Source organism: Monopterus albus, unplaced genomic scaffold (genome assembly GCF_001952655.1).
Source record: "Monopterus albus unplaced genomic scaffold, M_albus_1.0 scaffold210.1, whole genome shotgun sequence".
Taxonomy (NCBI): domain Eukaryota; kingdom Metazoa; phylum Chordata; class Actinopteri; order Synbranchiformes; family Synbranchidae; genus Monopterus; species Monopterus albus.
This window is the reverse complement of record NW_018128090.1, coordinates 166,157-180,720: the sequence shown is the minus strand read 5'-3', so window position 1 is coordinate 180,720 and position 14,564 is coordinate 166,157. Positions and strand designations below refer to the sequence as shown.

The following is a 14,564-nucleotide window of genomic DNA, read 5'->3' as shown; positions in this document are numbered from 1 at the left end:
AATGTTGTTGTCCAATCCCCAACCACAGTGACACAGTTGAGCCACTAGAGGGAGACACAACAAAATGCAAAGCAAATTCTTCACACAGGGATATTTGACTTATTTGACAGAAGGATGCACAGCCATAAAGTATGTATGAAGACTTCTGTTACATATGCATTTGTGGCGGTGAAAGTCTTGTATAGCCTGTGAAGACCTGGGACCCACTGAGGGTGCACAGGTGCTACTCAGTCCTCTCAGGGCTCTCAGCCTAAGGCCATAATAATATGGAACCATAATGACAAACTCCCTAATTTTCAAGTATCTAAATTGTCACAAATATCAACAAACACAATATTTCTAAGCTGATATAACACAAACAGTCATGAACTTTCATTTCTTTATTGAACACACCTATTAAATACAGAAAGTGGTGGTGGAAAAAGTAAAAAAAAAGTTTACACTTCAAATTTGAAGTGTGTATTTATGTGTAAACTGGAGTGGCTTCAAAGAGTCTATTCATGCAGCATACAGTAAGCACACACACACACTGCAGGCACACACACACACACCAGAGCCTTGTAAGACTACAACCAGTATGTGATGGAAAGTAGGTGTGAGGTCAGGCCTAGCTACATGCAGTGTTTTCTTCTGTGGAGCTGGCTCACAGGAAAGGGGCAGTGATTTGGGGGAGCTGTGCCTTTCTGAGACACTGTTGTGTTCTGCAGACTGAGGGGGAGGAAAAGTAGAGAGGAAGAGGTACCGAGGAGGACAAGAGGTACAGCCACATCACCCCAGAGCAATCACAGTGAGGAATCCATGCTCTGAGTGATACATCAGTTTTGAACCTTTTCAGCTTCCTTCACTTTTACTTGTCTGTCTGGAATAAACCCATTCTTTGTATCCCCTGTTTTCACTTTCAGTAGAAGCTGTGGATACTGGCTGAAAGACATCATGATTGACTATGGTGAGTAGGAACTTCACTACCAGTGTTGAAGGGTTTTTAAAAACAATGTTTATTTGTGCAAGTCCATAATTATCTGGACCATACAGTATGTCTCAGACTGAAAACCAAATTGACATCTATGACTATAAAGGTTCTGGACAGGAAGTAAGAAGGGGGAAAAGCTGTTTCTGTGTTCTAAGTATTGTGTAACTATCAAAATTAGTTGCAGAGCTGGTAAGTTAAATGATGCACTTGCTGGCCTTGGGGCTGGATATGTGCAATAATCTAAGTGTGTGTGTGTATATTCATGGATCCACTTGCACACAGAGTTCCTTTATGAAAAGACAAATTACATAATGTTGTGTATGTGTGTATATCCAGTCCAAGCCAACTTTTAGAGCAAAAATAGCCCAGTGAGGCCAGCAGTGGATCGGCACAGCTTCCTCTCTTCTCTCCACACAGCCAAGCAAAAACCCACACAGCCAGACCTACACCCACATGGACATACACAGCATTCAGTTAACATTCTGCACTGATACAACAGAGGCTAGACCAGCTGAACCTCCCTCGAGAGTGTGAGATCATTTGCATATCAAGAATTCAACAGCCATATACACTTCAGGGCCAAGCTACTAAATAACCTCTGTACACACTGTACACATTGTACAAGTTGTGGATTATTCATTTATGGTGTGACTGAAAGGTTTTCCTTTCAGGTGGCTCTCTTGGCTGTCTTTTATAAGCCCTGCTCTGTCTTACAGACTGAATAAATCCCAAGTGAAAATTCCAAACAACACACACGTTGTTCAGCTGCAGAGCTACCCCACCCTCTGCTTTCGCTCAATCAGGTTCTGTTAGGCTGGAGTCCCTGCCTCGCTACTGCTACAGAAAAAAGCATGATTTTATGTGAGGGCATGTACAACACACACACACACACATATGAATATGCAACCATATTTATTGGTTTCATTCATGTATGCGGGTAGCTGACTGGAAGAATTTCCCGGAAGTCAGTTGGCTCAACAGGTGAGAGGAACATCCAAGAAAGTTTTATGGCCAGAATCTGGGAGCATGAAGTTTTTTCCCATAGTATGTGCCACTGAGCAACCTGAAAAGGAATGAATTGGGTAACATACATGCGTGGTTGGACTCATTCTGTACTGCTGACATCACAATATGTGGCCGGTAACTGCTCATCAGAAATGTAGAGCTCCAGAGCCAGGGCAACCTGCAGAAAGGTACAGAGAGAGAGAGAGAGGAGACACTATGGGAGGGAGGAGACACACAGTTAGTGACATGTAATGGTGGCATATAAAAATAAATTGAAGGGGGAGGAGCGCTGCATCATAGGATGACCCTCAATTTAGGCCTATAGCTAAAGGATGGTACAGAAAACCAAACTATCCTAGAATGTATGTCCAGTGATTTCATAGACACCACTACATGGGCCCAAGTGAAGGCCATCCTGTTTACTACAAACCACTGGTATGCTTAAATATACTCCAAACAGACCCCCTGCTTACTTGTAGTTACCAAGATGGCTGTCAGTCTTATCCCTGTTCAGCCACATTAGTTGTTATGATACCATGACATATCAGAAGATGTATCACAACACACTAAGTGCCTTTCTACCCTCCCTCACTGTCCTACTTTTATACTGTCCTCCCTACTACCAGTTTGATACAAGGCTCGAAGCAGAAGCTGTTCAGGGGACTGGTATGGGTGAACCCACTATGCGGACACACAAGAGTTAAAAACTATGGAGTTTATTTAAGAAACAAGGCAGGGGTTACCAGGTGGAGGAGAGAGGGAAACAGAGGCAGAGCAGCTTCTGAACTGGACAGGCTGGCTCCATTGGCCATGACAGCAGGTGAGGTGGTCAGGCAGCATGAGGCAGGAGACGAGGCTGGTAGACAGGGTCGTACTGAGGACAAGGCAGGCAGGCCAGTGTGTAATGCTGGGAACAAAGGCAGGCAGGCAGCGTGGAGCTGGGAACAAAGGCAGGCAGAGGGATGAGTGAGTGAGCAGAGGAGTACTTCAGTATGGAGAGCAGTGGAGGTTGCCAGTGGAGGAGCGCAGAAGCCAGACCGAAGCGCAGGATAAACAGGTTGGCATATTGGTATGTTGGGTACTCAGCAGAAGAACACGCTAAAGATGTCCAACCTTCACAATTTCTGTTTTTCCTGGCTTTGACTATGATCACTGAATTCTGCATGATGAATAAATTTCTGCCATCCTCTGAAATGACTTTGTGATGCCTAGATCAGTAATGATTTGGCCAGCTGAAGATATTTTGTTTGAATAATCATTGTTGGTGCATGTGCATACTTTTTGATTTTTTCCCCCTCTTCCCACGGGCAGACCCTTTTGTTATTACTTTCCATAGTCACCAGTCGAGTTTCCAGCTGTTTGTGGTAGCTGTCTCACAGACAGCGTATGAATAGTGTGGGGGCGGGGGGGGGCTCACGAGGTAGGGCAGTCGTCTCCTGACCAGCAAGTTGGTGGTTCAACTCCCAGTCTCCACAAATACCTAAGTGTCCCTGAGCAAGACACTGAACCCCGAATTGCTCCCGGTGGCTTGACTCTCACTGTTGTGTGGCAGCCTGTCGTCATCGGTGTGTGAATGGGTGAATGGTGTATCATCGTTGGCCACCAGCTTTGGCCAGTACAACATACTGTGGGAAAAAAAAATGCGCTATATAAATACAGTCCATTTACCATTTAACAAGTAACACTCTCAGGTCAATAATACAGTCCAGGGTCAGAGCCAGCAAACTTACACATTCAAGGTATCCACGAGAAACATGGTCAGAAAGGGAAATTCAAGGGTCGATGCACAAAAAACACAAACTGAATCGGGGGGTCAGGCAATACTCGATGGTCACAAGGCAATCCAGGGTCAGAGCTGGAACAACAGGCGCTAGGAAAAATGCTGGAGAGTCTGAACATGAGTTAGGACAATCTGCCAGCTTCCTGGTGTGGGGAATCTGCCTATAAAGGGGTGTAAACAGGTGCAAACAATTGTCATTGATTAGGGCAAAGAGTCTGTGGCTGAGATGAAACTGTAACAGGAACTAATGTCAAAATAAAAGCATGTGCAGTGGGGCAGAATGATGATAAGCTGTGAATTTAAATGATTTTTTTCCCATGCTAGCTTGTTTCCTCGCTTAAAAAGGAAACCAGAAATATTTTACTCATGTTCTCTCTGCCATCAAGCCTTTTCTGATTTAAAATTAAGTCTGACTCTAGACTCTAGACATGCCTTATCAGGCAACAGGAGAAGGGGGGCTCCTGGAAGGCTGACGGGAACTGCACGGCAGCTGCACAATAGCTGAAAACTGGGAAGAGGAGTTGCGAGTGGTTGCATTTGTAGCCACGTTTCAAAACAGAATTTGCAACCTTTTTGACTGTGTCTCTCAAATATTGTGCAACTTTAACAGATTAGGTACCTAGCTAACTAGCTTAACTAGCTGAGGTATCTACAACAACATAACACAGAATTAGTTTACAAGGCTACATTTTGGACTTGAACAAAAAGAGGGGTGCAAGATACAGTAAGTGGCTAGCCTAGCTTAGCACAATGACTAGAAGAAATGGAAAGCCTTTGATGGTTCACCCATCTATTTAGAGGCCTTAGAGGCCTCTGATACAGGATCACTGAAAACTAAATCCGCAGCAGTTACAAAGTTTCACCCAGTATTAATTAGAATTCAGTCCAAGTAAAATGATCCCATTCACGTAAGTCTACTGCATCTATATCATGCACCTGGAGAACTGCTTGACCCTTGTTAGCCACTCAGGTTCTGACTGTGAGGGGGCTGAGAGGGAAGGCAGCAAGATAATGATGTCAGACTGAAGGCCTTATGGGTTCCAGTTAAGGAGCATCTGCACATTTTACTAAGTGTTCACTGCAAATGTGGAAGGCCATCTACACTAGCATGTATAATGCATCTGGGGGTTGTCCTATAGTGCTCTCTTGAGTGTGAATCTTTTATGAGTACAGACCTTAATTCACTCCAGCACATTAATGGGACCAGTAGACCATGGTTAACACCCTTATCTGTTATCTCACATTGCACAGATTATATGTACCTTAAAACACAAATTGAGCTAAAAGTGAGCCTCTGCTAGCTCAGCAGTTGCTGTTTATGTGCCCAAGTCCAATGTACTTTAGTGATTTCAGACTGTGTGCCACTGTGTGTGTATGTGTATGTGGAATATTTGTTATTTCTTGCAAAAGCAGTCATATGAACTGAGGAAAACTTTGATTTGATTGTTTTTCACAGCAGGGGAAGAGTAATGCTTTTATTTCCACCAGCCTCCACTCAGCAGTTTCTCAGAGCACTTACACACAAATGCAGTCAGACTGTCCTAAATGAATTTTCTAATTGCTCTCCAGAGCATCCCTCTCCATTAAGCTTCAAGCTGGCTGGGAGGAGTCTGTTGATTTCTGAGCTCCCAGCACACACACATACGCACACACTGTTGGCCATGCCTCAGAGATTTTCCAACCAAAGGAGGAAAGCCAGCACAGAGGCTGCAAGGAGGATGGAGAGGAGACAAAGGGACCAAGGGAAAAACTGCAACAACAACCGAACCAGCAGCTACAACCACTGCTCCAAGAAGCTGGCCATGCTCTCCAGGTACCAACACCACTCAGAGGCATACAGCTAGGGCTGTACAGAAAGCCTTTTTATTAGCAGAAATAGCATGTAGTTTAACTTACAGGCCAGTGTAAAGCTTTCATATTCTAGAACATGCTATACAGTATATTGACTGGGTTATGCCTTTTAATGACCAGGGATAATGCAGTAGTTTGACTGCTCTTTTATTTTGGCTTAAATTTTTTATATACAGTATCTACTCACTTTCATGGCTGCATTTCTCTAATGTTTCAAAGTCTTGCTTTTTATGTCATATAGTCCATGAAACTGACTTTCACTGAATTTGACCAGATCCTTGATCCTGTGTCACTCTAAGACCAGTGATGACTGTCTAGAAGAGAGGCATGATTCGGACATATTAGGTGGTTGCAGGACATGGGGTCCAAGCTGGAAGCCAGATGTGACTCCTATGGAGCAATCAGGGCACAGAGATGCAGAGAATGGACACTGGAGGACGGCCCTAGAGAAAAGAGGAGGCAGCGTGGCAGATAATCAGGAGCATCATACCATCACCTTCAGGGAGAATAAAAGGAGCATACGCAGGTCCTTCAGCATCAAGGTACAACTGAAGGAGATTGCCCTAGTTTTATATTGTGCATATAAACACAACCCAACGTATTTCAGATTAATTCTAAACTCCCCCCCTACTTTAACGTCAGCATGGCATTAAGCCTGAAAGTTGTTTATGTCAAAGGAATCAAACCTTGTTTTTTCTCTTACAGTCATCAGTTTTACATTTAAAAAGTTTGTATTGCTGAAATTGCCATTTGCCAAAACTGGAGGTTAACAAAGAAATGCGAATGGTTAATTGCCATTAATTAACAAGCTCAAATGCAAGCTTTCAACCAAAGTTTCCTTTTTTGTTATAGAGCATTTTACTAATTTTGTATTTGTAATTTTGTCAGCATCCAAGTTTTAATGACAATTGGGAAACTAACTTTTCTGAAAGGTTCAATAACTTCAACTTGGAGCATCATAATATGGCAATGCCTGAAAATCAAACAATCATGGACAACTGACATCACCCAGAATCAATGTGAGTTCAGCGTTATTTGACAGTGCACATTATTTTTAATCATTAGTTGACAATGGTGTACAATCTCCCGGGTGTGACATGAAAGCTCACAGGCCGTAAACAGTTGCATTGTTCCCACCTACAGTATATCAACCATCCCATTTAAGAACTAGAATCAAAGCCAAAAAGTCTGGAAGCAGCAACAAAGTGTTCATCTAAACAATTCAGCTTATCAGGCATTCTGAGTCTTTTATAATGCATAAGGCAGCTCATTAAAGTTTTTACAGACAGATAAGGATCTGATTGATGACCACAACTTTGTGGGATCACTGAGATAGTCAGTGGTAGCATGAAAGTAGCATTCTGATTTTACATTTCTAATGCTGGCTGTACAACAGTTTCTGAGAGACATAAAATGGAGCCAGTCTCCACAGAACCAGTTGTTCTAGCTCAAATAAATTAGACAAATCAGGGCTATTATTTTCAGTTTTGGAAGAAACGTTTCTTTACTTGGATGAGCATTCAGGCTGACTGAATTTTTATTGTGTTAACATTTCAGAAATTTTCTTAAAACTTATGTAACAAATAATAAAATAATGATACTCACTGGTCAAGAACAAAATGCTAGTATAAGCTCAATACTGAACAGAGATACAAAAGCCCAGAAGACCACTATAAAGTATCGATTTAGCCAGTGAGCACAGCTACAAATAATGGTAGTTTTTAACTACTGTACAGTGTCTGACTGTGAGGGAAAAACCCACCATTATTTATTTATACTGTTTATACTTTTTGTATTATGTGTAATGACTGGAATAAATGAACTACTGCTATTGCTAAACTACTAGAAATTATCCAGTAACAGACAATAAGAACCTAATGTGCAAACTCAGAAGTTAGAGACAAACTACTCTTTCTATAATACTATAAATATATTAACCATTGACAGCAGAATTTGCTTTTCAATCATAATGAAATTTTTTACAGCTGGTTGCTGTATATCACTTCGTGGACTAAAGCCCAGGCTGCTAAAGAACCCTAATTGAAGCTGAGCTCAATAGTAATTTAATGGGGTAGTTTTTCCTCTGGGACTAATTCATGCCAAGTTGAGCATCAGTCACTCCTAATCACATCATCTGTTAGATGGAGACAAAATCATAACCATTTTGTTTAGCTGTTTATGTTGAGAGTAAATCCTATAGTCAAAATGAACATATGTTTTTGAATATTTTTTTAATAAAGCCACATTGTCATAAAAAGAATAATTTCAAGAACACATTTAAAATAATATCCATGTTCAGCAATTTCTTAGTTAAAATGAACATGAACATGAAAAATACTAATTTCTGTGAAGATGACTACTCCAAATAAAAAGAAACTGACAAAGAATATACCACAGTACCCAAAGAACACATTCGTTCTGTGTTATATCACTTACTGTAGTAGTCTGGCTGCATACTTCAAGACTTTAAGAGCCACTGAAACATATATGACTTTGCCACATAGGTTTAACCTCTAAATACTATGACCCACTATGTTCATTACCTATAAAACCTTAGTGCTCTTTCTTTTTCCTTCTGGCTGTCCCCTCACTCAACCAGATGGTTGAATATGCTTAAAGTTTATGTTCTATCTACTAATACAGATGTTCCCTTATATTCTTTCACCGTTTGTGTGTGTGTGTGTTCTTGTAGGAGAGTAGTATCTGGAGGATGTGTGTAGCCACAGGGCCCACTGCGGAGGTGTGTGGAGCACAAATGGCTGATAACAGCATGCAGACAGAAAACAGAGACACTAACCTGGAGCCAGAGAGGAACAGAGGGAAACTACACAGGTAATAAAATACAATTCTACAGCTCTAAGTTAATTATGTCTTAGAACTGTGCTGGGAAGATGGCAAAAGCTACAACGTGCAAAATGAGAGTCGAAGGGTAGATGACCTTGCACTAATGTATCTCCACTAGAACTGGTTACTTTCATGAAACACAAATGCAGTACACTGAAAAAAAAAGATTTGTTGGATTTACTTGATTGTAATGTGTACATCGGTCCCACACAATTATAATGTGTAAAACCAACATAATTTTCTTTAGGGGTTAACTTGTTTGAATTATGTTAACAGAGGAAATATGAATGAATTGCGTTGCATATACTAGCATAATTTGTGTAAATCCAAAGACCCGGTGAATCCTTTTTTTCAGTGATACTAATAATGAGTACACTAATAATAATGTGACCTTGTGTGCATTTGAGTGACCAGTCAGTATCTCAGTGGATGATACTTTGATACAATACTTTGGGCCAAAATTTTTGCCAGATTCGACTTTTTGCAGGATGATCCTACATATAGAGCATATGAAGGTCCATCACGCCATGCTGAATGCTGGGATGAGGTTGCCATTTTGGGAGGGAGGTGCTGTATTTACCTGCATATGTTCTTGTTTTATTTTATTGTATTTGGTAAAAAATTTGGTTAAATCATTTAGATCTCACTTTGACTTGACTTTGGTCATTCAGAATGGATAGCCTTAGCTAATGGCAGCTAACTCAATGCGGACCTAGAGATCCCGTTGACATGGGCAACTCCATGACTCCATGCCCTTGTCTCAGCTCTCGGTTCAGGAGCTAACACTAGCTAGCAGCTGTCAGCAGATGACACAAACACTGCAGATTAATACATTTTTGTCCTGTCTGTGCTCAAACGTAACACTAAAGAATGAAGAGGCTGTGTTTTTACACATAATGCTGATGGCTATCTGAACAGGGCCATACAGTAGAACAACATCTGTTAATACCAGATACAGAGTGTGAGGTTTGAATCTCGGTGCCTGCAGTCCACGTCAAAGTGTCCTTGGGCAAGACACTGAATACCCTGGCCCGGGGCCCTTGGCTCTAAACAAAATTTCGTTGTATGTGTTACAATAAAATAAAGCTTCTTCTTTACTTGTGTTAATACAGATACATCCACTACAAAGCAATGTTTGACATATGTATGCATATTGCTAAAATATAAAACCTTTTTATTTGACAATGCATCACTGCAATGCCACTGCAATGCCACTGAAAACCACGGGCTCTATATTCTGCAGCTGGTTATTACTGCTGCACTACCTGTATCTGGCTGTCGTGACCATGTAGAAGGTAGTTTTAGAGACAGAGCAGGAGGAGCAATGATGAGTGGAGGGATAAGAGGAGGGAATACCGGTAGAGTTTATTTTGACTCTCACTTCACACTTAATGAACAAAAATTAGAGAGAGAAGTTAGTTAAGGAATACTGTATTCTGAGTGGCTACAGGGTGTACAGTAAATTCAAATAACTGCATGGCTCTGGTGTGATGGCCTCATCAGCATGGTACAGTCACAAGAAAAAGTAATGGCACTGTTTTCAATTTCCTGGTTTTCTGCATAAATTGGTCATGAAATGTGATCTGACCTTCACCAAAGTCACAACTATCAACCAACACAATATTTCTAAGCTGATAAAACACAAACAGTCCTGATCTTTCATTTCTGTATTGAACACACCCATTAAACACACAAAATGACAGTGGAAAAAGTCAGGTGTTAGCGGGGGAGAGTCCAAAATAAGCCAAAGAAAGTGGTAATGAAGGCTCATAGGCAGGCAGCACTGGCTTTTGAAGACCCAGTGGCAGAGACAACCTTACAGGAGGAGCTGCAGGAGGCTATAGGAAAGATTGTCTTTTTTACAACTAGAAGCCCCACAGGAACAACAAGAGTATCTGCAGGAGATATTGGAATGCCCACTATTTAAGGAACCAGAGTCCAAGAAGACAACAAACAGGCCAGAAGAAGATTATTATCCCGGTGCAGGAAGAAGAGTACATGGAGGAGTTGATAGTAAATCTGTATTCCCCTATCACGCATGGCCTAATGGAAGAACAACCAGCAGGTTGCCAGCCAGAGTATACTGGTTCCTAAAACTTTCTCAGTACAGTAACATCCATCCATCCATCCATTTTCTAAACCATTTAGTCCCAAACAGGGTCACAGGGGGCTGGAGCCAATCCCAGCCAGCTGCGGGCGAGAGGCGGGGTACACCCTGGACAGGTCGCCAGTCCATCGCAGGGCTAACACGCAGACAAACAACCACTCACACACACACAATCACTCCTACGGTCAATTTAGAGACACCAAGCAACCTATGCTGCATGTCTTCGGACTGTTGGAGGAAGCCGGAGCACCCAAAGAGAACCCACGCAAGCACGGGGAGAACATGCAAACTCCGCACAGAAAGGCCCCAGGTCGCTGGGAGGCAACAGCGCTAACCACTGTGCTGCCCACAGTACAGTAACATCTGAGGGTATAAGGAGGTAGCTACCAATAACTGTTATTATTTTGAGAGGATTTGGGTCTTGTCCTGAATTAATAACATGTAAGAGAGAGATCTGCAGGGAACTCTGTTTGCAGGTTCGTGGTAGTCAATCACTGAGTGAATATCTCTACCTAGAAACCTCAGTCAGTGTTCGAAGCTTTAATAGGTTTCAAATGTGACACCTAAGAATGAGAAGTTAAGCTGTGTTGCTATGTCCAAGAGTTAGCAGATCGTGGCCTTCAAACATAGCAAACCTGGAGCACAGTCAATGAAACAAGAATGGAGGTGTGATTTAGAATTACCTTGACTCAAACAGTGTCAGTGTGCTGTTCACAAGCAGCATCAGCAGATGTGAGCCAGGCCTCACAAAAAAAGAGATCTCAGACCTACGACCAAGAATTGTTGACTTGTAGCAGGAAAGGGTCACCAAGACATCTCAAAGCCCCTAGATATTCATCAGTTCATAGTTAGACATACTGTCTATAAATGTAGAACATCTGGTACCATGGCTACTCTCTGTAGATGTAGGCGTCCAGCGAAGATCACTCCAAAAGCACAACGCAGAACGCTCAGTGAGGTAAATAAGAACCATTGGAGCTGGTTGACATCTTTGTTCATGAGTCATCTATATGCTAAATATTGAACAGGCATGGTATTGTGGCAGGACACCACAGAGGAAGCCATTGCTCTCCAAAAACATTGCAGCATGCCTGAAGTTTGCCAAGGACCACCTTGACACTCCACAACACTACTGGGAAAATGATGAAACCAAGATAGAATTGTTTGGGAAGAACACCATACTACGTATGGTGTAAAAAGAAAACTGTAGTACAGTGGAGGGAGCATCGTGAGTTGGGGCTGCTTTACTGCCTCTGGACAACTTGCCACTGTCGAGGGGAAAATGAATTCCCAGGTTTATCAAGGTATCCTGCGGCATAATGTCAGGGTGGCTGTCCACAAGCTGAAGCTCAGAACAAACTGGGTGATGCAGCAGGACAATGACCCTAAACTGCTATAAACGCTCACACATGGGAGGGTGAGTGAGCAAAAAAAAAAAAGAACAAACCCAGAGGGCTGACTTCAGTGCAAGCAGATTTAATACATGCTATACAGTCAATGAAACAAGAATGGAGGTGTGATTTAGAATTACCTGGGGAAAAACTAACCTGTCTCACGACGGTCTAACCCCAGCTCACGTTCCCTATTAGTGGGTGAACAATCCAACGCTTGGTGAATTCTGCTTCACAATGATAGGAAGAGCCGACATCGAAGGATCAAAAAGCGACGTCGCTATGAACGCTTGGCCGCCACAAGCCAGCTATACATACCATACAGGTATGGTGAGAACAATACAAGAATACGGACAGTATAGTCTATAAAACCGGGTGTCAACCAGCATGGTGACAGTCACTATGGGGGTTAGGAGAAGGTGGGCCGAGCTGCGGAACACAAGGGTCACTTACTGGCTGGCCGATGGAGGTGGAACAGGCTGAGGAGACAGAGTAGATGGTGGCAGTGAGCCGGAGGTAGTTTGTACGATTGTGTATCAACCTGGCTAGTGGAGGCTGGAAAGGAGGTGAGGAGTATGGTCCAGAGATAGCTGCCCATGGCTGCGGTAGAGAGAAGTAGCAGGACAGGCGAAGCGAGGAGTTGAGGAAAGGCAGAACATTATCCAGGAAAGACAAGAAAAAAAAATACAAGAACGAGAACGGCTACTGAGACAAAGTCCACCTTTGGGAGTGGCCCAGTCAGGGCCCAGACCTCAACTATGCTGTGGAATGACCTGAAGAGAGCTGTTCACATCAGAAGCCCTAAGAACATGGCTGAACTGAAGCAGTTCTGTAGGACGAATGCTCCAGAATTCCTCCTGAACATTGTGCAGGTCTGATCCACAGCTACAGGACACACTTGCTTGAAGTTATTTCTGCCAAAGGTGGTTCAACCTGTTATTAAAACTCTGTTGTCATTACATTTTCCATCACCACTTTGTATATTTATTGGGTATGTTCAATAAAGACATGAAAGATCATGACTGTGAAGATCCATCCATCCATCCATCTTCCTCCGCTTATCTGGAACTGGGTCGCGGGGACAGCAGTCTAAGTGACTGTGAAGATCTGATCACATGACTCATTAATTAATAAAGGAATAAAAGCCAAAAAATAAATCTTAAACAAGATCAATCAGAGAGTGCATGTACCCCTGCCAAGGAACAATAATCACTCGTGCAAATGGCTCCCTTGTGAAAAATGAGATCCAGAACAACACAAAATCCTTGAGCTGGATCAGCTCTGGAACATCATTTAGGGTGTGATAGGCAGTTATACTGTGCATCTTACCTGAACACATCAGGGTTATGACAAATTATGTGTGAAATGGGGTTCTCAATGTTAACTTTAAATAGCCATCAAATCTGGATTCTGGATCACATCTGGATGAAATTTGGTCTGCTGGTAGACATTGCCACCCTATGTGTGTGTTAACAAAAAATGATTTCAGTAACTTTTGACAGAGATATGATTAGTTTTTTTAGTTTGGGAAATTTTTTTTGTGACCTTGACCTTTGACCTTTTTCAGCCAAAATCTAATCACTTCTAGAGATGGTCCCCACCTGTGTCTGTACCAAGTAAGCTGATGATCCATTCAGCCACTTGTCCATAATCCTGTTAACCAACACACACACAGGGAGCCAAAAATATAACCTTGTTGGTGGAGGTTAAAAAACAAAAAACAAAGAGATTTATGTTTGCTGGTAAGGGTCAGTGTTAAAACCCTGATATCAAGTGGAATAATCCAAATACAAAGCGTCTGGCATCTAGTGTTGCTTTCGTCAATGAAAATTATGACTAAATATTGTCGTCAACGAACCTTTATCGCGTGACGAAAACGAGACAAGACGCAACGAAAATGCTGGTCGTGTGATGATGACTATAACTAAATGTATAATGCAATATCGTTGACGAAAAAAAACGAGACTAAATGTGGTTCACAAACTAAAAACTATGCCAAAATGTCTCTTCATTTTCGTTGACCAAAACGAGATGAAACGAAATGTTATAACGTTATTTTGTCTCGTTCAGTCGCGTTATTATTATTATTATTTTGCAGTATTTCTGTTTTCTGTCTTGCTTCAGGTCGCACTGCACAGACGCAGGCTACATCACTCCCTTAAGCTCCACTCGCGGCATTATTTAGAAGACGACAACAAACAAAGTTAAGTCTGACACAGAGAAAGGGACCGATGGCCGGCCAGCCGGGGTTCGTCTTTGGGAGAAAAAGAAGAAACGACATTTGGAAAAACTTTCATTACATAGAAGTGGAAAATAAAACAATGTGTTGTGGAAAAAGATGGGGAGAAATGTGGCCACAAAATCACACAAAATGTGTATTGGATGTACAGTGGGTACGGAAAGTATTCAGACCCCCTTAAATTTTTCACTCTTTGTTATATTGCAGCCATATGCTAAAAGCATTTAAATTCATTTTTTCCTCATTAATGTACACACAGCACCCCATATTGACAGAAAAACACCGAATTTTTGACATTTTTGCAGATTTATTAAAAAAGAAAAACTGAAATATCACATGGTCATAAGTATTCAGACCCTTTGCTCAGTGTTTAGTAG

The 14,564-nt window shown here is 42.0% G+C and overlaps 1 protein-coding gene across 1 annotated transcript; it reads left to right on the top strand.

Moving 5' to 3' along the window:
* The first annotated feature begins 731 nt into the window (after nucleotides 1-731).
* Nucleotides 732-14,179, top strand: LOC109970938 (uncharacterized). Its single transcript, XM_020618882.1, has 6 exons — nucleotides 732-787; nucleotides 903-946; nucleotides 5,325-5,568; nucleotides 5,881-6,148; nucleotides 8,299-8,438; nucleotides 14,073-14,179. The coding sequence occupies exons 2-6, from the start codon at nucleotides 934-936 to the stop codon at nucleotides 14,131-14,133; spliced, it is 726 nt and encodes a 241-aa protein (XP_020474538.1). The 5' UTR covers nucleotides 732-787; nucleotides 903-933; the 3' UTR covers nucleotides 14,134-14,179.
* The last annotated feature ends 385 nt before the right edge of the window (nucleotides 14,180-14,564 follow it).